General features: G+C 36.0%; 2 protein-coding genes across 2 annotated transcripts; both read right to left on the reverse strand.

Annotated features, from left to right (window-relative positions):
• Nucleotides 1-796: 796 nt before the first annotated feature.
• On the reverse strand, nt 797-3561 carry LOC112797370 (ATP-dependent Clp protease proteolytic subunit 3, chloroplastic). The gene is made up of 5 exons (XM_025840273.3): nt 3077-3561; nt 2582-2696; nt 1910-2085; nt 1394-1489; nt 797-1300 (listed from the first exon to the last, which is right to left on the reverse strand). Exons 1-5 carry the CDS (start codon nt 3374-3376, stop codon nt 1007-1009), a joined length of 981 nt encoding a protein of 326 aa, XP_025696058.1. The 5' UTR covers nt 3377-3561; the 3' UTR covers nt 797-1006.
• Nucleotides 3562-4571: 1010 nt separating this feature from the next.
• On the reverse strand, nt 4572-8309 carry LOC112797371 (uncharacterized). Its single transcript, XM_025840274.3, has 7 exons — nt 7875-8309; nt 7031-7156; nt 6400-6600; nt 5836-5932; nt 5369-5472; nt 5097-5148; nt 4572-4938 (listed from the first exon to the last, which is right to left on the reverse strand). Exons 1-7 carry the CDS (start codon nt 8090-8092, stop codon nt 4714-4716), a joined length of 1023 nt encoding a protein of 340 aa, XP_025696059.1. The 5' UTR covers nt 8093-8309; the 3' UTR covers nt 4572-4713.
• Nucleotides 8310-26411: the final 18102 nt, after the last annotated feature.

Raw genomic sequence — 26411 nt, forward strand, 5'->3', positions numbered from 1 at the left:
TAGCAGTGACCATAACGATGGTGGTAGCTGGACATAAGAGTTGGATGAGAAAGAATTTAGGTGGTGATGCCAAAGGGTTGGATATCAAAGTAATAGTGGTAAAAATTTGAAGACTAAGAGTGGAACATATTATGTTAAGAGGATTAATTTAAAAATTTTAGATAATTTTTAAATTTAATTAGTTTTATCAACAAAAATTCATCTTTTATGAGTATAAAAATATTTTTTTAAAATAAATATTTCAGTTTTTTTTTTTGAATATGTATGATAAAAAATACTCATTTACACCCCGCTAAAACTATTCTCTCTCATCATAGGATACCAAACTATTCTCTCTTATCATAGGATATCAGCACACTACCATTTGTAGATTAACTTCCTCTTCTACTATTCCTTTTCTATATTATGTTCAAAGCACGTAGAAAGACTACAAAATAAAATAGAAATATAGAGAGCGATGAAAGATAATTTGATTCATAAGATTTTCAAATGAATTATATTTGAAATAATCTCTAAAAAGTTATGTATAAATCATTTTGATCTCTTAAAAATATAATGACTCAATTTCATCCTTAAAAGAAATTCTTTCCTAAAGTAAAATCTGTCACATATCAAATTCTTAACAATAACATGTCAACAGAAAATTACCAAAAAGTACCAATATCACATTGGTATCTTTTGAAGAATCGAATTAAATGCATTAATTTTTCCAAAACCAAATCAACTCCTTACATGATCAGAGACCAATTTTACCATTAACCCATTTCTACGTGGAGCAGTAAAACACTATTCAATATGGCATCTAATACCTGAAGCATAAAATAATTATCTGATAACTGATATACAGTTCTGGAACTTACAATGGAATGTCACAGCTATAACAAAGTGAAAAATCTCTTTTATCTAAAAGTGGTGCTGATTAATAAATCAAGTTAAAATTAGGATTTAAAAAAGGTCTCATTAGGAATAAATAATATAAGCAATGCAAAAATTTCTTCTCTAAAACTCATACAGCAGCAGGTGCTTCGTTTTCCTGTTCAGTGCCTTTGTCATCATCACCTCCCTGAACCTTTTTGTATGCTTCCTCTAAAAACTTATGCTCTGATGGCAAATTCTTCTTCGCTTTTCGGCTTCCTTCAATCTTCCATAGCTCCCACACCCGAGTTCTTGGTGGTGGTGACGAGTCTGCAATCGGTGCAACTAGCCCGGGCTTTCCGTCATCTATAACTTCGTCAACTAAACCATATTCCTTAGCTTCCCAAGGATTCATAAAATTATCACGATCAGTGTCCAAGTCTATCTGCAAATGAAAAAAAATAAAATAAATGATGGGGAGAAACATATTTAATATATATAATTAGAACAGATGATTGAGGTGCATCTGGAAACTAACCTGATCTACAGACTTCCCAGTAATCTTTGATAGTATCTTGTTTATCTTAATCTTGTGATATGCCATTTCTCTTATCCGAATGCTCATGTCAGTAGCCTGCAATTATGCTTATTATTAGCAAATATACACCTTAAAATTGCAGATAACTGGTCCATTACGCATGCCAATTTTCAAAAGATAACTCATCCTACATAGTGTAATCACAGAGTAATTACACCAACATAACAATTCACAATAAATGGTAAAACTAATTCCATGTACAAATGTACTGTGTTTCCAACAGCTTTGTTTCTGCAGAATCATTGTAAGTTACTTTCCTAAACTATAATTTACACCACTCTAATGTATCAAGACAAAAACACAAAAGGCATGTGAATCCATGCCAACTCATTCGACAATTCAAGAACAAGAAAACTGACTTTCACCTATTTTTTTCTTTCTTAGGAAAAATGATCCAACGTCCATGAAATCAAACTGAATTCAATAATTGATGTCGGGGGGAAGGAAAGGTCTTACTTTTCCACCAGCAGTTCCAAGTGGCTGATGGATCATAACTCTTGAATTTGGCATACAATAGCGCTTCCCTTTAGTACCAGACGCAAGGATAAATGCACCCATTGATGCCGCAAGCCCTACACAAACTGTTGACACATCTGCTTTGCATAACTTCATGGCATCGTAAATACCCATTCCTACAAACACAGATAAAATCAGTTAAGAGCAACCACAAAGAGCCTACACGTATTACAGATTCATTAATCTGAACAATGCTCCAGATTTTACTAATACTTGGTTGACGTCCCCGTCCTATAACCGTAGATTCAACACGTTCAATATCTTATTCAGACAACCTTGAACCTTTCCTATGTAGCTTCAAAATTTCATAAGTATCTATCTTAGCTTGCCAATCACAAAGATCAACAACTTCTTTTATTGGTAAACAGATTAAGATATGACGCAGATCAACAACTTACTTCTTAATTGTACTTTCTGTAAGATATATAAGAGCATTGTGCTCAATACCATAAGCTTAGTGTCTTTTAAGATTTACCCCAACTAATCAATATCATACATATGACGTACTTATCCCTAAAAATTCATCCTAGACTAATAAAGTAATGATATGGTAACAAACGACTACAAAATTGAGCTGAAACATTGGGTAAGTGGAGCTTTGTTGAGACATACCAGCAGTGACAGAACCACCAGGTGAATTTATAAACAACTTTATGTCTTTTTTTGGGTCATCAGCATCCAAAAAGAGGAGCTGACTAATGATGAAATCAGCAGTCATATCATCCACCTGCTCATAACAAAACAGAAAACCATTTCACAAAACATAGCAACAAGTAATGGCATACTTCTTCAGTTTAGTTTCATTCCATATTTTTACATCCCATGGTTCAGAAAAACAAACCCACATTAAAAAGCACACAAATTTCTAATTTTCAAGAGTACCAAACAACATGTCCTCAGAAATTGAACACCATCACATCAATTTAAACCCCTCCTCCTGTCTCTTTTGTTTTGCTATGTTCGCCAAACAACGCAAATATGAAAAAGATGGCAAATTTCTCAACCAATTAATAAAACAAAACAAAATAAAAAATCAGAAAGACAAAGGGTACCCTTAAAATATCAAACATTCAGAGGGAGAGCAACGAAACCCCAAATTGATCGTACCTGAGAACCCAAAAAGATAATCCTTTGGCGGAGAAGCATATTGGTAGTGTCAAGTTCTTCGAGTCTGGGAAGCCATGGAGAAGTCGTAGAAGCAGAGAAGTCATCATCGGAGACAAGCCAGTTGGAAGACAAGGTTCGTCTTGAGGCGCTAACAATGGAGAAGGATTTTCCCGTTCCTTTCTTGGAGGGAATGGGAATTTGGGAGTGTAAGAGGGATTTGGTTCTTCCATGGCTGAAGGTGAAGTTAAGTGGGGTGCACGTTGAGGCCGCACCATAAGTTGCTGCTGCACATGCTTCCATCGTCTTCCTCTCTTCTCTCTTTTTTGGATGGTGCTAACGAGTTAGAGTCCCTCGGATATGTTCAACACTTCAACTTTAACTTGGGTTTTAGATTTGGACTCTAATTACTTTTATATATATATATATATATATATATATATATATATATATATATATATATATATAAACAATAAAATGATAATTTTTTTTTATTGGGTGACCCGAAAAAAAAAGAAAACTAAATTTGATAAACTATTTTATTTAAAAAAAAATCATTTATTTTTTATTTTATCTTAATTTAGATTGCATTTGAATAGAATTTTGTTTCAGTACTGTTATCTGATTTATCTTTTTTTAAGAAATTTATTTTTTAAATTAAAAACTATTTTCCCTAAAAGTTTGTTTGATTTTATGAAAGGCAAAGTAGGTACTATTTTTTTAATAGGATTTTAAATTGTATTAAAAAACTTTAAAATTTATTGAAAGCACTTTTTAAAGTACTTTTTACATGAAAAAGGAAAACAATATCTGCTCATCCAGCGCACAGCAAACAGAACGACAGAAAGGTTGATTAATAGTTAAGACTGCTACTTTAAACAAATAGGTTGTATCTAGAATGGTTATTGCTCCCTAATAATTTAGACATTATTACTAGAGAAGAGTACTACTCTTTCTCTGATGTCCTTTTTCTTCTGTGTCATTTTCAGTCACAAAAAATGATTGTAGCGTTTTAACACCCTCCAAAGTAAACTAAGGAAGTTTCACTCTTGAATCATAAATTTAGAAGTGAGATTCATTTTTATTTCATTGATCCAAGAATAAAACCTTTATATTTTTTTTCATTGAAATCCTGTTTTAACCTCTTAATTAATAATTAGAGACACCGGAGTTTACACTACATTTTTTTTAAATACAATAGTACTTTGAATATTGGAGATTTCATCAAAATTCATCCGTCAATATTTGTAACATTAAGCTTTTACACATTAACAAGAAAAAAAAATAGGTTTTAACAAGTAAAGCAAGAACCAGATTGGAAGAAACAGAAAGAAATTTTGAAGAATGAGTTATGTTCAATTTCATTTGGAAACATAAAAATGAAGTTAGAAATAATAGATCCGGATGTAGTTCCATGAGAAATTCTGATTGAGATCCTCACTCCATTTAGTTTATAAACTCCGAATGATAGAAAACTAGTTATCCAAAAAGAAGGATGGAACTCAGAAAACTTCACCTCCACAAAATCATAAATATTAACATGAGAAGTCAGAAACATCCATTCTAGCTACACGCAAGCAACTTCAAACCAATAAAACAAATTCCAAAATCATGATGGTAATTGATACATATCGCGCACTTCATTTCCGAAGAAATGCCACAGTCGCCACGCGCGAGCCTACAGATCCACCAAACATGAATGTCGGATATGTGCGGACATGACTTAAGTATTGGAATATAGGATCTCTGCATGATTCGTCGTCCTTGGCTCCCTCTACTTCCTGAGCAGCAGCGATTTTTCGTCTGTTGAAACTTTCCACTTCTTGTATCAGCTCATCCTTTGTGCTGTTGCACGATGTAATCACCTTACATAGACAATGAGGAAGACAACGAATACATATATCATGAAATGGAAAATAAAGAGTATATGATTTTCTTTTTACTGGGATGAATGAAAGGAGTTTCGCTCTGTAATAGAGCATCATTTGGGTAGAAACTTTAAAATAAAATTTGAAGTGCTTACAAGTACTCCACCAGGTGCAACTAACTTCGCAACAGAATCCCAATACATCATTCTGTAAAGGTAGAGTTGATCAGTTCCACAAAGCGGCAATTAAAAGGAGAACAAATCAATAAAAAATCCACCACTCCCAAGACCTCCTAAACCAGTTATTATTTTACTTTTATCGAAATTGGAAATGTGAAACATACAGATAGCAGAATTTTAACATCATCCCAATTCTCTAAAGAACAATTATGGGAATGCATATTAGGTTAGATGGTGGTTTCTCTTACCTCTTGACAGGACCATCAGGATGCAATCCAATAGCATCTAGCGTCCCCTTATCCATGACAAGTTGAAACTCTTGTTCCAACTTTGTCGCCAGGACATCATCGACCTTAAAATAATTAAAGGCCACATATTATCTAATGGACATGTAATAAATGCACAGATAGTAATGTCTTCTAGCGCACAATATAATTGGAAATGCCAAGAAACAATGTATAAACCAGACAATTTTATTTTCCTTTTATAGCTAGGAGTTTCACAGAAATGAAAACTCCCATCATGATGTTGTTTGATTTCTGGCTTTCTGCTTGTGTTGCATGGAATCATTATGGGGTCAGGGTCTCAGGGATGCTGTAATTCACCTCTTGCAAGGATAAAAATTGTGCAAAATTGTGTTAAACATGCTAAACAAACAAACTAATCCATTGTACAAGCACAATTCTGATTTGTGCATACACAGCCTTGAACATACCAAAAATTTGATGTCAGAAAATCCATCACGATTAGCAACGCTTTGAGCAAGGCTGATAGCCCCTTCACTATAATCCGTACCAGTCAAATCAGAGAACCTGGAAAGGTAGCAAGAGTAAGATTAATAACACATGCAATGCAACATAAATAAACCCAGATATCTCTCAGAAACCAATAGGCAGAACTTCCAAGTACTTATAAGTGTACCTTCCCTCCAAAAAAAGCATATAATAGTATATACATTTCCTGCCACCTTTATGTAGCAACTTTTCTTTGTTTACTTGAATATATCTTTGTTTTTCATGATTTTCACATATTCACACCTTGCTTTTGATGCTATGGAATTCTCGTTTAATTAGCAATTAAATATATTTGTGTATGAACAAATTTATACGGCACAAGATTCACATGCCTTCCGATTTCCAACAATACACATTTTGTTATAATAAATAGTAATTCAGAAATTTGCTAACTTTTACAAAGTCTTTCTTTTCTCTTTTTCTATATAAAAGAATTATACAGCATATATTACCAAAAGTGCAGAACATCGCAAGAAATACCATACCCTTGTTTAGCTAATTCTTGGAGAAGCAAACCATTGCCTGTCCCAATGTCAAGTACACTCCAACTAGACAAAACTTTATTTCCTAATTCACTAGCTTCAGCTTTGACATCATCAACATGATTTGGTATGCGGCCTTGAGAGATGTCAACGCACAAGTCTTTTGTCCAAGATGCAACTACTTCCATCACATCAGCCCCAAACCTGCACATGCAAAATAAAGGCAGAAAACATAAATGAAAGTTAAACAAGTCATAATGTTCATCATTATAGATAGTGAAACAATTTATCACTACCAAAAATTGCCTATAACAACAATGTTCATCACTGCCTAGAAGTTCATAAACTAAAGAAAAATTGGCAGGACACAATTTGCTACTAGTTGGTTAAAATAGGTATAGAGGGGAACGAACATCCAGAAATTGAATAAACACTTTCTCTTTGATTATCTACTGCTATGTCTCTATGATACTTTGAATACATGTTTTATTTGAGAAAATATTTTAAAAAGTAAAAAGTGACCCGTCTGTATTAAAATCAGTTCAATATTTACCACAACAGTTGAACTTTAATCTCTGCATCAAATTCATATATTCTTCAGTGAAGGCACATTAAGATATCGAAATTTACTTACCAAACTTCACCAGCATGGCCATGTTCACGAAAATTTGTAAGCTCGCCTGCATAGGCAGCATCCCAATAGCTCTGAAAACCCAGCATGGAAGAAACTGCATCAGCATCAGGCTCATCCTTGTCAGAACTGCACCAAAAAAATTAAAAGATAAAAAACCCTCAATCAACAATTTGCAAATCTAGAACTTTTCAATTCATTCAACTCATTTACAAAGCTCTCAACAAAACAGAAGCACCAGCGCTTCTGAACTGTAAACCCTAACAGAAAACCCCAAATTCCAAAACTCCAGATAGCTACATTGGAATCCATGCGTGTGGGTGTCTCCGTCTTTAGATTCAACATTCTGTGGTTCAGAAATAGCTAACTTCTTAGCAGTTAAGCTTCCTAAGACAGATTAAACAACTATCTAACAAAATTAATCGGTTGCAAAAAATGCCTAAACTTCAAACAGCAACCCCCATCAATGCCATAAAATTTGCAAAACGCAAATGCCACCAAACAAACGAACCAGATCTTACATTCCTACTTCACCTCATTTCCAGATTCTTTCTCCTACTACTAAAATCCAAAAACCTAAGCGAATTTCACATAGTTCTAAATAACAAAACTTCACACTTTCACCCTTTCTATATACATATCCAAACACCCACGAACCTGCGATCTCGTCTTATAAACTAAATCAAGGCAGTGAAGAAAACAACGAATGATTGAAAGACATTCAGCTTCACAGAGCGATTTCCAGAAACCCAAAAATTTCAATTTCATTCGATACGTTGTCGTTTCGATTCACTTCAACCTTAAAATATTGAGAGAGAGAGAGAGAGAGAGAGAGAGAGAGACGAACCTGTAGTCGGAGGGAGGGGGGAGGTTGGCGTTGTTGAGAGCTTCGGCGGCGTCGGCGTGGCGCTGGTCGTCGTCGAGTGTGCTACCGTACTCGCTCTTGATAGACCAGGAGTCGGCGGCGACGGAGCGGTCGTCGTCGGAGACCAGATCAGCGGCCACCGCTCGAGCTTGTTGCTGTGAGGCGTCGGAGTCCTCTGGCTGCAAACGGATTCCGGCCATTGAAGAGAGAGAAAGAGAGAAGGAATGAGTGAGTTACTGAAAGAAGTCGCCGGGTGCTGCTTACTGCCTCAGTTTCTGATTTGCAATTTCTCTCTCTCTCAAAATCTGAAAATTCATAAGTATCATTTTATTTTAGATATTTTATTTTCAAAAAAGAGAAAACAAAACTAAGTTGAAATTTTAAAAAGGTCATTTAAAAGGAAAGAAAAAATGATCTGTTATCTTAATCTATCTATATCTATATAAATCATTGTTTTGAAAAACAAACCGGACTGACCGGTTCAACTGGATTAACTGAAAACTAGTTATTTAGTCGATTCGATTGTATTAAAAAACCGTTCGTAAAAAATTGGATTAAGAATTGGTCGAACCGGTAATTAACCGGTGAACCGTCAAAACCGATCGAATTTTTTTAGGGTTATCGATTTTTTATCCCAACAGATACCCAACCCACCCCACCCCTACTATATATAACCCAACCCAACAGATACCCAACCCACCCCACCCCTACCCCCACCCTCACCCTTCTCTTTTCTCTCCCTCTTTGTCTCTGAGAAACCCTAAACCTAGCCGCCATCACTCTTCCACCGTCGCACTCTTCTCACCCCACCCCACTCCTCCCGTCCCCTTTCTCTCGGTCTCTGAGAAACCCTAAACCCAGCCATCATCACTATCCCACCGTCGCACTCTTTTCATCGTTCTTCTCCTCATCGCTGTCAGTCGGTCGTCGTCTCTTCGGTTCGTTACTCTTCTTGTCGCTGTCGGCCGGTCGTCGTCTCTTCGGCGATCTCTCACTATCGCTCTCTTCAAGGTCAACAACACCTATTATCGTCACCTCCCCTCGACGTCGAGTCTGAGCTGTTGGCATCGCCGCCGCGAAGGACTGCTCCGTCGTCGTCGCTGCTCGATTTGTTAGTGTCCGTCTCTCTATTTGAGTTTTCTCTCTGTCTGAGGGTCGGAGCTCAACGTCCTTTCTCTCTGTCTCTCTCACGGCAACATCTCTGTCTTTGTCTGCCCGGCTGCGGAGTATTAGCCGCTTTATCACCTTGCATCGGTTATTTTGTTAATTTTGTTTATTTTGATTTATGAGTTGCTGGTTGCTAATTTTTCTGATTCAGTTGGGCAATGCTTCACTACATTGTTTGTTGTTTATGCTGGAATTTTTCTGATTCTGAGTTATGCTATGATTTTAATTTTTGTGATTCAGTTGATGATGGTGTTATGGGCGGTGCTTTACTAAATTGGATATTGTTTATGCTGGAATTTTTTTTATTCTAAGTTATGCTATGATTTTGATTTTTCTTATTCAGTTGTTGATGGTGGTATAGGCAGTGCTTCACTGCATTGTTTATTATTGATGTTGAAATTTTTTTATTCTAAGTTGCGCTATGATTTTTATTCTGAGTTGATTCTGCTGATTTGTCTACTTTGTTGATTCTGGTTGCTGGATTTGAGTTATTGATGGTGTTTTGTTGATTATGGGTTGCTGGATTTGAGGGAAAATATTGTTTATATTGGGATCTAACTGAGGTATTTAAATTTGTTAATACTTTTATTGTATATATAATTAAACCGGTTGAATCCCGGTTGAACCTCTAAACCATTGAACCAGTTATTTCACCGGTTCATTGACCGGTTCGGTTCTCGCAACCTTGATATAAATATTACACGTTTTAAAGTATGTGTTGCCATTGATGATAAAATGACTGGATAAGACGTTGGTTACAAGTTATAATTCGATCATAAAGCGTTAAAAATTAGTCGATTATAACTGACATTTAAACAAATATTAAAACGTCAGATATATAATTATTTTCCACTTAAAATATTATTATTTAGAGACATAACAGTTTTTTTATTTTTCAAATATAAAAGAATGGTAAGAACATTATTTGATTCATTGCATTCTGCAAAATTTATTACTCGCTTACTTATTTGAGCGTTGGAGTGCCTTTTACAGGTACTCATCCCCTTGTTCTCGTTGTTGATGTATAGCTCACCCCGACAGAAAAGCTCGAAGATATTCATTAGCAGACGAGATATACACCGGCCGAACTTCAGCAAGAACAATTGGCACCCACCGTGGGGTCTCGAAATAAAAACGCTTTCTTTCTATAGGTCCCGAAACTCCTTTTCCTTATCATGGCTAATTTGCCTCCTCCCACGCTATCCGAACTTCTTCAGATGGTAACAGATTTACAACAAGCCAATCAACGCATGGCAGAAGAGAATCAATGAATGGCGAATCAAATATCCGAGCTAATCAATGCTCGGATTGAGCATAAAGATGGTCACAATGACTGACCAGAGGATGAGAAAGACAACTCTGATCCAACGCATGTCTCTGAAACTCGACAACCTGAGGAAAATCAACAAAATGACGACGAAGATGAGTTAGACAACGTTGTTGGCCAATTCATGGCCAACGTTATGAATTTCAAACTACCTAGGAACTTCACCTTACTACTGACATTGACTCCCTACGACGGCATGGGAGACCTGAAAAAGCACATTAAGAAGTTTCGATTTATGATGATTGTCAATGGTGCCTCTGATCCTATTTTTTGCCGTTGCTTTCTTACCTTTTTAGACGGTCCTGCACTTGACTGGTTTTCTTCTTTGCTTGCAGATTCCATTTCATGCTTTCAGGAGCTCGCCAAAAAGTTCGAAGATCAGTTCGCTGCATCTTCTATCTACTTACATGACTTTGACTACTTAAACACCATCAAACAAGTACATCATGAAAGTTTAAAGGACTAAGTCACTTACTTCACCAAAGTTGCAATGATTATCCCAGACCTCCATCCCGAGGTGCATCTACATGCTATAAAAAGTGGACTCCACCGAGGAATTTTCCAAGAAACCATCGCAGTAGCCAAACCAAAAACCTTGCCGAGTTTCAGGAGAAGTCTAAAGGTCAAATGGAAATAGAGGAGTTGCGACAAGCTCGAAAATCCAAGAAGAACCAAAACAATAAAGAAGATGACAAAGGTCGGGACAACAAAAAGCCTTCTCGATTGGTACCACGCTGCGATTCTTATACCCAATTCAATACCAAAAGGGAAGACATCATCAAGGAAATACTGAATTCAAAACTAATCAAACCTCGTCAGAAAACCGGAACCTACCAAGACACAAAGAATGTGGACAAAATAAAGTACTCTGCATTTCACCAGAAACACAGACACACTACTGATGAATGTGTCATAGTCAAAGACTTACTCGAGCGCTTAGCTCGACAAGGACATCTAGACAAATACATCAGCAGACACATCCAAAAGCTCAACACACATCAATCTAATTTTTATTCTGCATGTCAATCTTCTCAGGACATAGAAAAATTACTTACAACTCAGTCGAATCAACAAAGAGGTGTAATCAATTGCATTTCTGGGGGGCTTTTCTAGTAGGGGAGCATCAAGCTCTGCTCGCAAACGTATTTATTGAGCTATGCTAGTTGTAGAGAGCACCGTCAACAGTCATCAAACTGTGTCAACTTTTCCTAAAATGACATTTCAGCCGTCAGATTTCAATTCAATCGAGCTTCATTTAGATGACCCAGTTGTTATCTCTATCCAACTAGGAGACCTAATAGTTCGGAAGGTCTTGCTGGATCTCAGAAGCAGCGCGGATGTTCTATTCTACTCCACATTTCGGAAGATGAAATTGAGTGACAACATACTCCAGCCATCAACCGGAGACCTCGTTGGATTTTTAGGTGAACAAGTACCTGTATTAGGTTCAGTGTGGTTATAAACCACACCCGGTAAGAATCCTCTATCCAAAATTTTAGATGTTCAATATCTTGTGGTTGATTGTTTCAGTCCATATAATTTAATACTTGGCCAACCTTTCTTGAATAAGTTCGGCATAATTGTATCTACAATTCATCTTTGTATAAAATTTTATGTGCAAGACAACCTTGTTGCTACAATTCACAGTGACTTCTGATTAGAGTGAATTTTACATTAAATGGTAGAAATCATATTAAAATTTGTCACAATTCTATCTAAACCTTTTACTGCCGTAAAATTTATAGAATGCTGATTGTAGAATAGAATTTGAGTGATTGCTGTTTAGAGTGAATGGGTGTGTACTAGAAAGAATAACGAGTAAAATAAAATTAGTGATGACAAGGGGTGGATAAAAGCGAGTTTTTATCTTATTCAATTTTATTCTGTTTTACAATAATTTGCATAGAATTTATTTCTACTCTTAGCCGTGGATATCCATCCTGCTCTTATAATTAGTAAAATCCAATAAATAAAATTAAATTTTAAATTTATATAATCATAATTACATACATACCATTACTTGAGAAAATGTGAAAATGTCAAATTAGTTAGGACAATAAGTAGTTGAATTAGTTATATTAGTGGTGTTAACATGGCACAATTTGTTATAAGACTATTATGCAGTAGTTAGAAGATACACTATTTATAGTAATTACTTGTAAATATGTTAGTTAGTTCAAGTTAATGTGATCTCTGCTGATTCAGTTTTTTGAAGCTCAATTCCTCATCGATTTCTTCCTTTCACCCTCATTGCACCATGTTAAAATGGTGAAGGGTTCAAGAAGAGAAAATTAAGAAGAGCTTTTCTCTGAGAATTTTGAATTGTGACCGGAAAGCTTCAAGCTTTCTCTTTGAGCCTGAAAAAATAAAATCACATTAACTTGAACTAATTAATACAATTCCTTACACAATTCCATTAGATAACTAAAAGGGGATCCAACCAACTCCTGTCAACTCTTATTGGACTGGACCCTAAAGCCCAACATAACAAAAACCCATACTCCAATTTACTCAATTTTACCCTAATCAAGAATTATCATTAACCTATTGACCTAATCCTTTCACCACCACCGTCCATCTAGTCTCACCCTCACCCACATCACTGACCCTCCCTCAAATGGCAGCGTGACACACTGAAGCACCACCATCCTATGCCGTCTCTTCTTCCGGACTAGCCCTAGTCAGTGCCGCCCACTTGTGTCATGGTACTGGATCACGCTGCATGTAACCTGCGAGTCCTCCACAGCAAGCTTAGATGCTTCCGTCGCCAGTTCAGAACGCCGTAAAACCTCGCCACCGCGAGGTCATCATCTACAGGAACTTATTGCATCGCGCTGCCCTCCCCATCTTTCCACCGGTTTACGCCGAGTCCAGCATTGCCTCCAAGATGCGTCATGCAGTCTCTTTCTCGTCTGTCAGCACTGCTGCTCTAACAGGTTAGTAAAAATTCATGGCTTTAGTAATTAGAGGATGTTACTGATTTGTTTAGGTTTCATATACCAGGTTTAGATATTCATATAAGATACTTTTTGAATTAATTGATGTTACTTTTATGTAATGTTAGACGTTTGATTATAATGAAATGAACTGAATTTTCTATGATAATGGTTCATTAAGCTTTGTTAGAGAGTTCTTGTATACATTAGTAATTGTTTTTTTTTAGTGAATTCGCAATTATGAGACAAAAACATAGTGAATTTACCGCTCTTGATTTAACGGGAAAAAATTATTTAGAATGGGCATTTGATGTTGAAACCCATTTGGTATCCAAAAAGGTTAAAAATACCATAAAGAAAGAACTAAAATCCTCAAGCGAAGATAAGGCTAAGGCACTTATTTTTCTACGCCATCACCTTCATGAAGGGTTGAAAGTAGAATACTTGACTATTAAATATCCACAAGAATTATAGGTAAATTTAAAAGAAAAGTATGAAAACCAAAAGACTGTATTATTGCCTAAAGCTCGTTATGAGTTGATATATTTAAGGCTGCAAGATTTTAAAATAGTCTGTGAATATAATTTTGCACTTTTCAAAATATGTTTGTTAAGTTAAGAAATTAATTAAATTAATTAGTGATGACAAATATTATTTTTGGGCAAATAAATAATTAGTATTGATTAATTATAATTGCATATTACTAATTATTTATAAAATGTTGCAGGCCAGAATTTGAATTACAGCCCAAATAGAATGAAAAATAAAACAAAGCTGGTGGGTTAGTAAATCAAATGAATCCCAATGAAAAACAAAGAAAGAAGTCAGATGGGCCAAACGAGTTACATGAACCATATCCGATCCAAGCCCGAGTTGAGTTCAATTCCCTCCATCTTGCACTTACCAAAGCAACGTTCCTCTCTCTCTTTTGTCTTAGTCAAATCAGAGCTTCAGAAAAGTAAGAAAGAGAAAGAGAGAGAGCTTCTTCCCTAAGCAAATCACCAAAGAAGCAAGAAAGAGAAATTAAGTTTGAAAGGCAGATGTCATCTCAACAAGTTTAAACTAAATCCGGCTTAAGAAAAGGTTAAAGGTAACCCATTTCCTCTTGTATGCATCAAAGTTTCTTCTCTTCTTCCCAACTCTCTACTCGGTCCAAAATGGGATACAAAGAAAAGTTGATCTCTACTCTTCACTGCTACAAATCCACGGTTACAAGAGATTCTTGGGGACCAAGTTGCATCTCTATGGTTCAGATTTGGTTGACCATTGGAAGACAACTTCAGTTACTCCTTCATGGCTTTCGGTCAAGTTGGAGAAGTCATAAGCAAAGGTCCTACTTCGATGTTTAAGGAGAAAAAGTGAGCTTGTGGGTTGGTGAAGCACAGTGCTCAAGGAGTTTACCTAGGAAGATGAACCCATCAACATGCAAGGAGATAAAAGAAGATTTTCTGCTCATTCAGATTCAAGGAGAGAAAACCAGAGTTTGTGAGTTGTGTTTTGAAGAAAAGTTCCTTTACTTGGATAATGCTTTCTTTCAAAGAAGCATTCGGCCAATACTGAAGAACTCAATCTAAGGTTTGCGAATCTGGTTATGCACATAGCTAAGAGGTTGTTGATGAAGTCAATCTCCTTCCTGTTTTACAGATTGTGATGTACTTTTCTATGTTTATCTTTCTGTAATTTCTTGTGAGAAAAGGCATTGTGAGAAAGCTCAAGTAAAAGCCATGAGTGGAAAAAGGCTGAGTGATATACTTGAGAGAACAACCTAGAGTTATTTTCTGATTTCTTTAGGTTGGTTAAGTGTCTTGTATCTTGTACCTGTTAGGTATCCCTTTCTTAGTTGGGTTAGCACTAAATGTGAATAGTTAGGTGTTAGCATAGCCAATGTCAAGTTGGGTTAGAACTTGAGTGTGAAATTGGTATATGTAATACTTTTAACTATAGTGGAAATTCCTCCATTGTTGTGGAGGAGACTGGACGTAATTTGCATAGCACAAGGCAACCGAACCAGGATATATGCTGGTGTTAGCTTTTCTTTTCACTACTGTGTTCTGTTTTCTGATATTCATGAGACAAAAATAAATTATCTCATAAATTTTTGCTGCTGAGTACAAACAGAATCAGAATTGAAAATTTGATTTAAAAGGTCATAACAGCAACTTAAAAGGAAGGCATAGATTCAACCCCCCTTCTCTAAGCCTACCACAACCTTTAATTGGTATCAAGAGCTAAGGTCTCAAGAATCAAGCTTAACCGCTTGGAGCAAAGATCCAATGGCGAACAACTTGGGCACAACTACAGTTGCCTACACCCTCGCTGAAGGCCAGTCAAACAACCGGCCACCATTCTTCAACGGGAAGAACTATGCCTACTGGAAAGAAAGGATAAGGATATTCATCCAGTCCTTTGACTACAACATATGGAAGATCGTTGTGAACGGTCCCAAGATCCCAACAAAAACAAGTGCTAATGGGGTGGTGACTCCAAAAGAAGAAGCTGAATGGAATGAAGATGATAAGAAGAAGATAGAGCTGAATGCTAAAGCAATCAACCTTCTTCACTGTGCTATCAGCTTTGAAGAGTACCGAAAGGTGTCTAGATGCAAGACAGCCAAAGAAATATGGGAAAAACTCTAGGTTACACACGAAGGCACTAAACAAGTCAAAGAAACGAGGATTGATATGCTGCGAAAAGAGTACGAAATGTTTAACATGAAGGATGGAGAAAGCATTGATGAAGCGTTTGGGAGATTCTCAATCATAATCAACAACCTTGATGCTATGGGTACAAACTATGCAGAACAAACATTGGTGAGAAAAATCCTTAGAAGCCTCACAAAAGAATGGGAAACCACTGCCACTGTCCTAACCGAGAGCAACAACCTAAGTCCCATAACCTATGATGAGCTGAGAGGAAAACTCCTTGCCTATGAAGCCACACACACAAACACAGACTCAAAGAAAAAGGGAATAGCCCTCAAGTCACAAATAGAACCAAGAGAGAGTGATTCTAGTGATGGTATTTCAGATGATGAGCTTTTATTTTTTGCTAGGAGATTTAGAAGGATGATGAAGAACAAGGGAAAATTCAAGGGTTCAAGTTCAAAGGAGCACAAGATCGACTTGAGCAAGGTAACGTGCCATCACTGCAAGGAGGCTGGACACTTCAAGCTAAACTGTTCAAAGCTCAAAAAGGAGGACAAAGGAAAGAAGGAAAGGAAGAGAGTGCTCATGGCAGCTTAGGAGGATCTTGAGAACGACTCAAATGAAGAAGAAGAATCTGAAGGAGATGATAAAGACTGCTTTATGTCTGGAAACAACAATCTTGATGAGCTAAATTATTATGATTTGACCATTGATTATTTACATGCTATTATTGATGATCTCACTTTAAATACCTCAAAACTGCTTGACAAGTACAATGAATGCAGATCTGAAAGAAATGTGTTAAGAGCTGAAAATGATTTTTTAAAAGAAAAAGTGAAGGAAACTGAATGTGCTTTGGACATTATTGAAAAAAACAGATTTCTAAAATCTGAACTTGAAAAATTAAAAGGAAAGCACATTGTGGATCCTTCTCATGAGTTAATTGCTGAAAATAAAAGATTAAATGATATGATCAAAAGGCTGAATGGTGACTTAGCAAAATTTGCTCAAAGTTCTAGTAACTTGGACAAACTACTTGCAAGTCAAAGACCATTATTTGAAAAATCTGGTTTAGGTTACATAGCCAAGGAAGATGCAGCTTCCAATATTTCTTCTATAAAGTTTGTAGCTTCTTCATCAAATACCAAATCCATACCAAACAAATCTGGTATTGGTTATGTTCCAACATTTGAAGAAAAGTTTGATGAAGTATACACAAGTGAAACTGAACCTTCACAAAAAACTGAACCGAGTTCAAACAGGCCAGGTTTGGGATACATTTCAAAAAATGAGGTTGTTTTCAAGAAACCATAATTTTACAACAAAACCTCATATTCGAAAAGTCCAAATGTTCAAAGAAATTCTGGTGAAAATGCTTTTACAAAGAGGAATAATTTTAATAAAAATCAGTTTGTCAGAAGAAATGCATCTCCTCCAAAAACCAGAAAATTTCAACACTTTAATCATCTCAAGCAATATAACTCACCTCAATTTCAGCGACACACATCAGAAAATCATTGTGTTAATTGCAAGAAATTTGGTCACTCATATGCACAATGTTTCATTGAAAAAAGAGTCGTAGGAAACAAAGTTTACAATGTTGTTTGTGATTTCAATGCACTTGGGCAATCAAAATGGATTAACTTCAAAGGATCCAAATTAGTTTGGATACCTAAGACTACTTGAAACTCGTCATGCAGATTTGCCTAGCATCCAAGAACAAAAAGGACATGTGGTACATGGATAGTGGATGTTCAAGGCACATGACTGGAAGATCAACTTATTTCATCAAACTAAATAAGTATGATGGAGGTTTTGTGACCTTTGGAGAAGATGGTAAAGGTAAAATTATTGCTGTTGGAAAAGTAGGTAATGAGCAATCTACTTTCATTGATGATGTACTTTTGGTATGTGGTTTGAAGCACAATCTTTTGAGTATAAGTCAGCAGTGTGATTTAGGATATTTAGTGACTTTCAAAAGACTTGAATGCTCTGTTGTTAATGAAAAGACAAATGAAGTGATGTTTGTTGCCAAGCGTTTTAATAATATGTATAGACTTACTCTTGATGAACTAAAGGATCAAAATGTAGTGTGTCTTCACTCTAAAGAATCTGAAAAGTGGTTATGGCACAAGAGATTGGGCCATGCAAGTATGTTTCAAATAAACAAACTTGTAAAGAAAGAATTAGTAAGAGGTCTTCCTTTGATAAAGTTTGACAAAGACATCACTTGTGATGCTTGCCAAATGGGAAAACAAACAAAAAGTTCTTTTAAACCAAAGGAAGACATCTCTACTAAAAGACCACTTGAGTTGCTACACATTGATTTATTTGGTTCAACAAGAACTCAAAGCCTAGGTGGTAAACATTATGGTTCAGTAATTGTGGATGACTATACTAGGTTTGGTTGGGTTTTATTTCTTGCACACAAAAATGAAGCCTTTTCGGCCTTTGAACCTTTTTGCAAGAAAATTCAAAATGAAAAAGATTTGAAAATCTCTTTTATAAGAAGTAATCATGGAACTGAATTTGAAAATAATTTATTTGAATCATTTTGTAAGAAATTTGGAATATCCCACAACTTCTCTTGTCCAAGGAAACCACAACAAAATGGTGTAGTAGAAAGAAGAAATAGAAACATACAAAAGATGACAAGAGCAATGCTTTGTGAGAGCAATGTTCCAAAATTCCTTTGGGTTGAAGCAATTAACACAGCTTGCCACATTTTGAATAGAACAATCATAAGAAAATTTTTGAAGAAAACCCCTTATGAACTTTGGAAAGGTTACCCACCAAACTTAGACTACTTGCACATCTTTGGATGCAAATGCTTTGTCTTAAATAACACAAGGATAATTTGGGTAAATTTGATCCAAAGGCGTATGAGTGTTTGTTTGTAGGATATTCCACAACTAGTAAAGCATATATAGTTTATCATCAAGATGATAGGATTATTGAGGAGTCCATACATGTTACATTTTGTCATACTAACTTGGTGCAAAATATTTTGGAAGATTGTGATGTAGGAAATCAAGCTCAAAAGAACGTTGAAGCTGGACAAAATCAAGAAAATGGAAATTCTGCTCAACCTGACCTAGAAATTGCAGTTGCTAAAAATTCGAGAGACAATTCCATTTTGCCTCATGAATCTAAGGGAGACCATGAAGCCAGCAGCACCCAAAATCCATTGGTACCTGAATCTGCCTCCAAGTCCACCAGACCTCGTGCATGAAGATTCTTGAAAAATTATCCTGAGGAATTTGTCATTGGGAATGTCTCTCAAGGGGTTAGAACTCGGTCTTCCACTAGAAAGGAAAATGAAGGATCAAATATTGCCCTTCTCTTACAAATGGAGCCTCAAAATGTCAAGCAAGCCCTTAGTGACCCTTCTTGGGTTAAAGCAATGGAGGATGAGCTTCTTGAATTTGAGAAGAACCAAGTGTGGACTTTGGTTCCAAGGCCAAGTGGAAAGAAAGTGACCGGCACCAAGTGGATATTTCGAAACAAGTTAGGAGAATATGGCAGCATTGCAAGAAACAAGGCAAGGCTTGTGGCACAAGGATATGACCAAGAAGAAGGAATAGACTTTGATGAATCATTTGCCCTTGTTGCCCGAATGGAAGTCATAAGACTTCTCTTAGCCTATGCTGCATTTTGTGGTTTTAAATTATATCAAATAGACGTGAAATGTGCATTTTTGAATGGTGTGATAGATAGAGAAGTGTATGTGGAGCAGCCACCTGGTTTTGAAAATAAAGAACATTCTGATCATGTTTTCAAATTATCTAAAGCTCTCTATGGTTTAAGAAAAGCTCCTAGAGCTTGGTATGAGAGACTTAGCTATTTTCTTTTGAAAAATAGTTTTCAAAGAGGCACCACATACACAACTCTATTTATCAAGAATTCTAATGATTCTTTTATTCTAGTCCAAATATATGTTGATGACATTATTTTTGGATCAGCCAATGAATCCCTTTGTTCTGAATTTGGAAACTCATGACAAGTGAATTTGACATGAGTATGATGGGTGAACTTAATTTTTTCCTTGGGCTGCAAATTAAACAAACTGAAAATGGTATTTTCATTCATCAAGAGAAGTATGCCAAGGAATTAGTTAAGAAATTTGGTATGAAAAATGCCAAACCCATGGGAACTCCCATGCACCCTAACTCTAAATTAGATAAGGGAAAAACTGAGAAAGATGTAGATGAGACTAGGTATAGAGGAATGATTGATTCTCTTATGTACTTAACTTCCTCTAGACCCGACATTGTGCAAAGTGTTGGATTGTGTTCAAGGTTCCAATCCAAACCTAAAGAGTCACATCTTTCAGCAGTTAAAAGGATAATTAGATATGTTCATGGTACATCCAGTTTTGGTCTTTGGTATCCTAAGTTTGATGATTTTTTCGCAGTTGGTTATTGTGATGCAGATTTTGTTGGTGATAGAGTTGATAGAAGGAGCACTTCAGGCCTATATTGTTTCCTTGGAAAGTCCTTAAATGTTTGGTCAAGCAAGAAGCAACCAACAGTGGCCTTATCCACTGCAGAAGCTGAGTATATAGCTGCTTTTTCTTGTTGTTCTCAGCTTTTATGGTTAAAAACTCAGCTTACCAATTACAAATTAAATGCTGAAAATATCCCCTTACTGTGTGATAATATGAGTGTTATTAATATTTCTAAAAACTCAGTTTTGCACTCTAGAACCAAGCATATTGAAGTGAAATTTCACCCAATAAGAGAACATGTTCAAAAAGGGGATATTAGCATTCAATTTGTTAAATCAGAAGAGCAATTGGCAAACATTTTCACTAAACCCCTGCTTGAGGACAGATTCTGCATGCTTAGAACTAGTCTTGAAATTTTGAGCTATGATTCATTGTTTGAAAATTGCTAATATGTTTGCTGGAGCTTTTTGTCTCATAAACAGGTATGAGATAATTCTGGTTAGAAGAAGAACGTTCCCCTTAATTAGCGTGATCTGGGCTTATTTCAAGTGAAAAATGATTTGGGCCAACCTCAAAAATCAGATTTAGAGTGGTTCAATGTGTTTTCTTAAAACCAACCACCTCTGGGCCTAAATATGAATGTTACATTTTTGTTTGGTTGTTAACTTTTGTTGGGCTGTGTGTTTAATTTTTTTGAAAGGATTTTCATTCTATGTTTTTTCTGGTCCAAAAAGATTTTCAGTTTGATTCAATTTTTAAGTTTTTCAAAATTTAAAATTAATTTCCTGTTTTATTTTTAAATCAAATAAAATCTTTCTTTAATGAGGTCATGTCTTTTCAAAGTCAAATAAGTGGTGATGCAGTTGCATGGTGTGAGAAATTTTCTTTTGGGTACAGTTACCAACACTCCCTCTCTTCCCTCCATAACTTCTCCTCAAATCCTTCGGTTCTTCCCAATCACTCCACTGCTTCTCTTCCTTCAAAAGCCTAAATCTAACCAAATGGGGAAGAAAGTTATTGCTAAAAGAGCATCACGTGAAAAGATCCATAAACTTTCAAGATATCCTAGACCATCAACTTGCTCTCAAGACCCTACTTTCACTCCCTTACCTTCTCCTCCTACCTCTCCTCCTCGCACTGCTCCCATGGCGCGGACCAAGACCACGCCACGATTCCTAGCCCCTACCAAGCCAACGCCACCACCAAAGACGGCGCCTTCCAAACTAGGCTCCTCAAAACCTAGTTCTTCAAAGCCAAGCTCCTCCAAAGGCAAACGTCCGGCGGTTGAGGAACCAGTTCCCAAACCAACACAACCCAAATCCAGGTCGGTTCCTGTGCGCTCTCAACGAGGTAAAACTTGAGTCCCTCTCAAAACTTTTAAAGAACCAGACATTGGACATTTTGATCACAAAGCTCATTTTTTGACCTCTCATTCGAACTATAATCCCTATAGATTCAAATCTGCCATGAACCATGACTTCTATGATGGGGTTATCAAGTATCGTACCTTGTGTCCATCTTTTCTAGCTGATTTGCAATCTTTGAAAAGAAAAGATTTTCCATTTGTTGATAACTTGATTTTTCTGGACTGGAATCATCTTTTTGATATCAAAAAGCCTGTTTATCCCTTATTGGTTAAAGAATTTTATGCCAACATGACTTATCATGAAGGCACTGCACACTCATATGTAAAGGGCCGAGACATAGTTTTAAACAATGAAACTATCAGTGATGCTTTGAAGTATACTGACGTTGGGCCTTGTGCTTACACTTCAGTTAAGTGGGATGAAGGTGTTGGAATTTCTTATCATGATGTATTGGCTCACATTTGTGAACATGTTTCTTTAATTGATGGCATTACACCCACTCACAAAGCCCTAGGATATGAACGTACTCAGTTGCACCGTATTATCAACCACATCATTCTCCCTCAAAGTGGTTCATATCAAAGGGTTTCCTACACTGATACTCTTGTTTTATATGCCCTTCTCACCAAAACTGAAATTTCATTTGCATACTTGATGATTAGATATATGTTTGATTCTGTTAGAAGTGAAAAGGACAAAGCACTTCTTTATGGAATGTTTCTAACTTGCATATTTGATTATTTTGGTGTTGACTTGACCAATGAGGAATATCAAAATAGACATTCATACCTAAAAGGGGGTGGTTCAATGAAACAGCCCAAAGGACCTACTCGATCTGAAAGGGTGGTCTTAGATGATGAAGATGATGACTTTGTTCCTGAGGAATCTCCTTCTCTCTCCAATGAGGGCACATCCATATCTACTGGAAAGAAATTAGCTATGCTGAATGTAGTCAAAGATGTTGTTCAGAAGTTTGTCTCCCAATCCAATCATATGATTGCCATGAGCAATGAACAAAGGAAGCTAGCCAGCAAGCATGAGAATTTCCTAAAGAAATCAAGGGATACAGTGGCTGTGTTCATGACTTTCATTGATAACCTTCAAAAGGATGAAGACCCTGCCACTGATGTTGAAGAGGAAGCTGACTCAGAGGGGAATGGTTCTGATGCCTAGGATTTCTCTCATAAAAAAACTACTGCTACTGCTCTCTTTTTGTCTCATGAAATCTGTTTCTTTTGCTACTATTGAACTATTTTTATCTTGGATGACTGTAATAACTCTAAATACTGCTGCACTTTTGTTATTTTAGTTAGAACTTTGAACTGTGATCTAACATTTTCTTGCAGGATTTATAATGATGTTTTTGTTGACCTTGCTTATTATCCACCCTTGATGACAAAAGGGGGAGTAATAGGTGCAATAGCTGGAATGCTAAATGCTAAATTGACTAAAGTTGCTTTTGATTACTGTTTTTTGTGGATTTTGTTTGACTGCTGCAGATTTTAATAATCTTGATTTGTAAATGTTTGCAAATATTGTGAACTGTTGTGAATGAGGTTGGAAACTTGCTTTATGATATGTTACTATCTTGACACTGACCCTGATGTGTTAAAGCTCTATTTTGGCCATTAAAACTATCACTGTTTGCTGCATTTTTGGTTAGTATATAGCATATGTTTGGTTCCATATAAGCATATGTAAACAGGAAAGAAGAGAAGAGCATAAATCCAGGGGGAGCTAATTTTGAAAAGGAAAGGGGAAGCAACATAAAAGCAAATGACAAAAATCAAAGGGAGTTTCTAAACCTTACTCAAACCCATTCCTTTTGCTTAGTGCTTAAATCATGTTTGTCATCAAGAGGGAGATTGTTGAGTTAAGAAATTAACTAAATTAATTAGTGATGACAAACATTATTTTTGGGCAAATAAATAATTAGTGTTGATTAATTATAATTGCATATTACTAATTATTTATAAAATATTGCAGACCAAATTTTGAATTACAGCCCAAATAGAATGGAAAATAAAACAAAGCTGGTGGGTTAGTAAATCAAATGAAGCCCAATGAAAAACAAAGAAAGAAGTCAGATGGGCCAAACGGGTTACATGAACCATACCCGATCCAAGCCCGAGTTGAGTTCAATTCCCTCAATCTTGCTCTTACCAAAGCAATGTTCCTCTCTCTTTTTCTTAGTCAAATCAGAGCTTCAGAAAAGTAAGAAAGAGAAAGAGAGAGAGCTTCTTCCCTAAGCAAATCACCAAAGAAGCAAGAAAGAGAAATTAAGCTTGAAAGGCAGATGTCATCTCAACAAGTTCAAACCAAATCTGGCTTAAGAAAAGGTTAAAGGTAACCCATTTCCTCTTGCATGCATCAAAGTTTCTTCTCTTCTTTCCAACTCTCTGTTCGGTCCGAAATGGGATACAAAAGAAAGTTGATCTCTGCTCTTCACTGCTACAAATCCATGGTCACAAGAGATTCTTGGGGACCAAGTTGCATCTCTATGGTTCAGATTTGGTTGACCATTGGAAGACAATTTCGGTTACTCCTTCATGGCTTTCGGTCAAATTGGAGAAGTCATAAGCAAAGGTCCTACTTGATGTTTAAGGAGAAACAGTGAGCTTGTGGGTTGGTGAAGCACAATGCTCAAGGAGTTGACCTAGGAAGATGAACCCATCATCATGCAAGGAGATAAAAGAAGATTTTCTACTCATTCAGATTCAAGGAGAGAAAACCAGAGTTTGTGAGTTATGTTCTGAAGAAAAGTTCCTTTACTTGGATAATGCTTTCTTTCAAAGAAGCATTCGGCCAATACTAAAGAACTCAATCTGAGGTTTGCGAATCTGGTTATGCACATAGCTAAGAGGTTGTTGATGAAGTCAATCTCCTTCATGTTTTATAGATTGTGATGTACTTTTCTATGTTTATCTTTCTGTAATTTCTTGTGAGAAAAGACATTGTGAGAAAGCTCAAGTAAAAGCCATGAGTGGAAAAAGGCTGAGTGATACACTTGAGAGAAAAGCCTAGAGTTATTTTCTGATTACTTTAGGTTGATTAAGTGTCTTGTATCTTGTACCTGTTAGGTATCCCTTTCTTAGTTGGGTTAGCACTAAGAGTGAATAGTTAGGTGTTAGCATAGCCAATGTCAAGTTTGGTTAGAACTTGAGTGTGAAACTGGTGTATGTAATACTTTTAACTATAGTAAAAATTCCTCCATTGTTGTGGAGGAGACTAGATGTAGGTTGCATAGCACAAGACAACCGAACCAGGATATATGCTGGTGTTAGCTTTTCTCTTCTCTGCTGTGTTTTGTTTTCTGATATTCATGAGACAAAAATAAATTGTCTCATAAATTTCCGCTGCTGAGTACAAACAGAATCAGAATTGAAAATTTGATTTAAAAGGTCATAACAGCAACTTAAAAGGAAGGCATAGATTTAACCCCCCTTCTCTAAACCTACCACAACCTTCAAAGTTCTCAACTGAAATTGTGTTGTCAAGAAAAAATGGAAAAAAAATTCATATTCCACGCTTCCAACGTGTTGTTACAACAACAGTATCGTGAAAAGGGTTTCAAAATGTATTCTGACCTAATAGGTTGTCTCCCAAAACAAAATAATGAATTATTAATAAAAAATCATGAAATCTATCAAACTGGCTCCACCGCTTTTCCTGAAGTGAATGCGGCATCTCGTGAACATAAAAGAAATCATGGCCAGAATAACGGTTGAAACTGTGGTCATGGACGTGACAAATGGAACAATAGGGTTCCTACTCATAATCAAAAGTGGAATAAATATGAGAAGTGTGCTCCGAGACTTCATGTGAAATATTTGTGCTATCGATGTGAATTAAAAGGTCACTAGTCGTGTATATGCCGTACTCCTGAATATTTTGTCCAGCTATATCAAGAATCTATAAAAAAAAAGGACAAAAATAGGAGGCCAATTTAACTATACAAAGAGATAAAGTTAAAGCTAATGGTGTTGAAACGGAACTGAAATCCACTGATGATATCTTTGCAGACCTTGATGACATTTTTGACATTAGCAACCCATACAAGTCTAAACCAAGTCATTTTGGTGACCCAAGTGATGTTACTCATTTGAATGAATCAAATTTCTTTTAGAAGAATATTAATTAAGAATATATCATTTTTTTTAGATGTTTTCTTTTTTCATAGTTAGTTTTTTTCTTTTGGTTATAGTTTTTATTTGTTTTTGAAACTTTTGTATTTTTTTCTTTTTATTAATGGTAATTTATTTTTATTTTCATAACAAAGATATGAATATTTCTCATGTTTCGCTCATTTAACAATGAATAAGTATGTCTCGCTAACAATGCTTCAACACATACGATACTTAGAGATAAATGATATTTTGTCTCTCTTGTTATGAAGAAAACAAATGTAAGTACGATTATTGATAATGTAAAAATGATTGAAGGCTCCGAAAGAGCTATTATAACATTACCTAAAGGCAGGGGCGGAGCTACATACTGTAAAAGGGGGTAGCGGCCCCCTAATTTTAATTTTTTACATGTAAATTATATGTAAATTTCAGTTTAGCCCCCTCAAAAATTTATTTTAATATGATTTTATTGTGTAAATATTTTTATCCCCCTCTAATATTTC

Source organism: Arachis hypogaea, chromosome 4 (assembly GCF_003086295.3).
Source record: "Arachis hypogaea cultivar Tifrunner chromosome 4, arahy.Tifrunner.gnm2.J5K5, whole genome shotgun sequence".
Lineage (NCBI taxonomy): Eukaryota > Viridiplantae > Streptophyta > Magnoliopsida > Fabales > Fabaceae > Arachis > Arachis hypogaea.

Excerpts from the sequence above, each read along its gene's own strand:
- LOC112797370 (XM_025840273.3), bottom strand. The coding sequence starts at position 3,376 with ATGGAAGCATGTGCAGCAGCAACTTATGGTGCGGCCTCAACGTGCACC. Across the intron at positions 2,697-3,076 it reads TTATCTTTTTGGGTTCTCAG|GTGGATGATATGACTGCTGA; the intron begins GTACGATCAATT and ends TGTTATGAGCAG. Across the intron at positions 1,301-1,393 it reads CTGGGAAGTCTGTAGATCAG|ATAGACTTGGACACTGATCG; the intron begins GTTAGTTTCCAG and ends TTTCATTTGCAG.
- LOC112797371 (XM_025840274.3), bottom strand. The coding sequence starts at position 8,092 with ATGGCCGGAATCCGTTTGCAGCCAGAGGACTCCGACGCCTCACAGCAA. Across the intron at positions 6,601-7,030 it reads GGCCATGCTGGTGAAGTTTG|GTTTGGGGCTGATGTGATGG; the intron begins GTAAGTAAATTT and ends TTGCATGTGCAG. Across the intron at positions 5,149-5,368 it reads CCTGATGGTCCTGTCAAGAG|AATGATGTATTGGGATTCTG; the intron begins GTAAGAGAAACC and ends CTACCTTTACAG.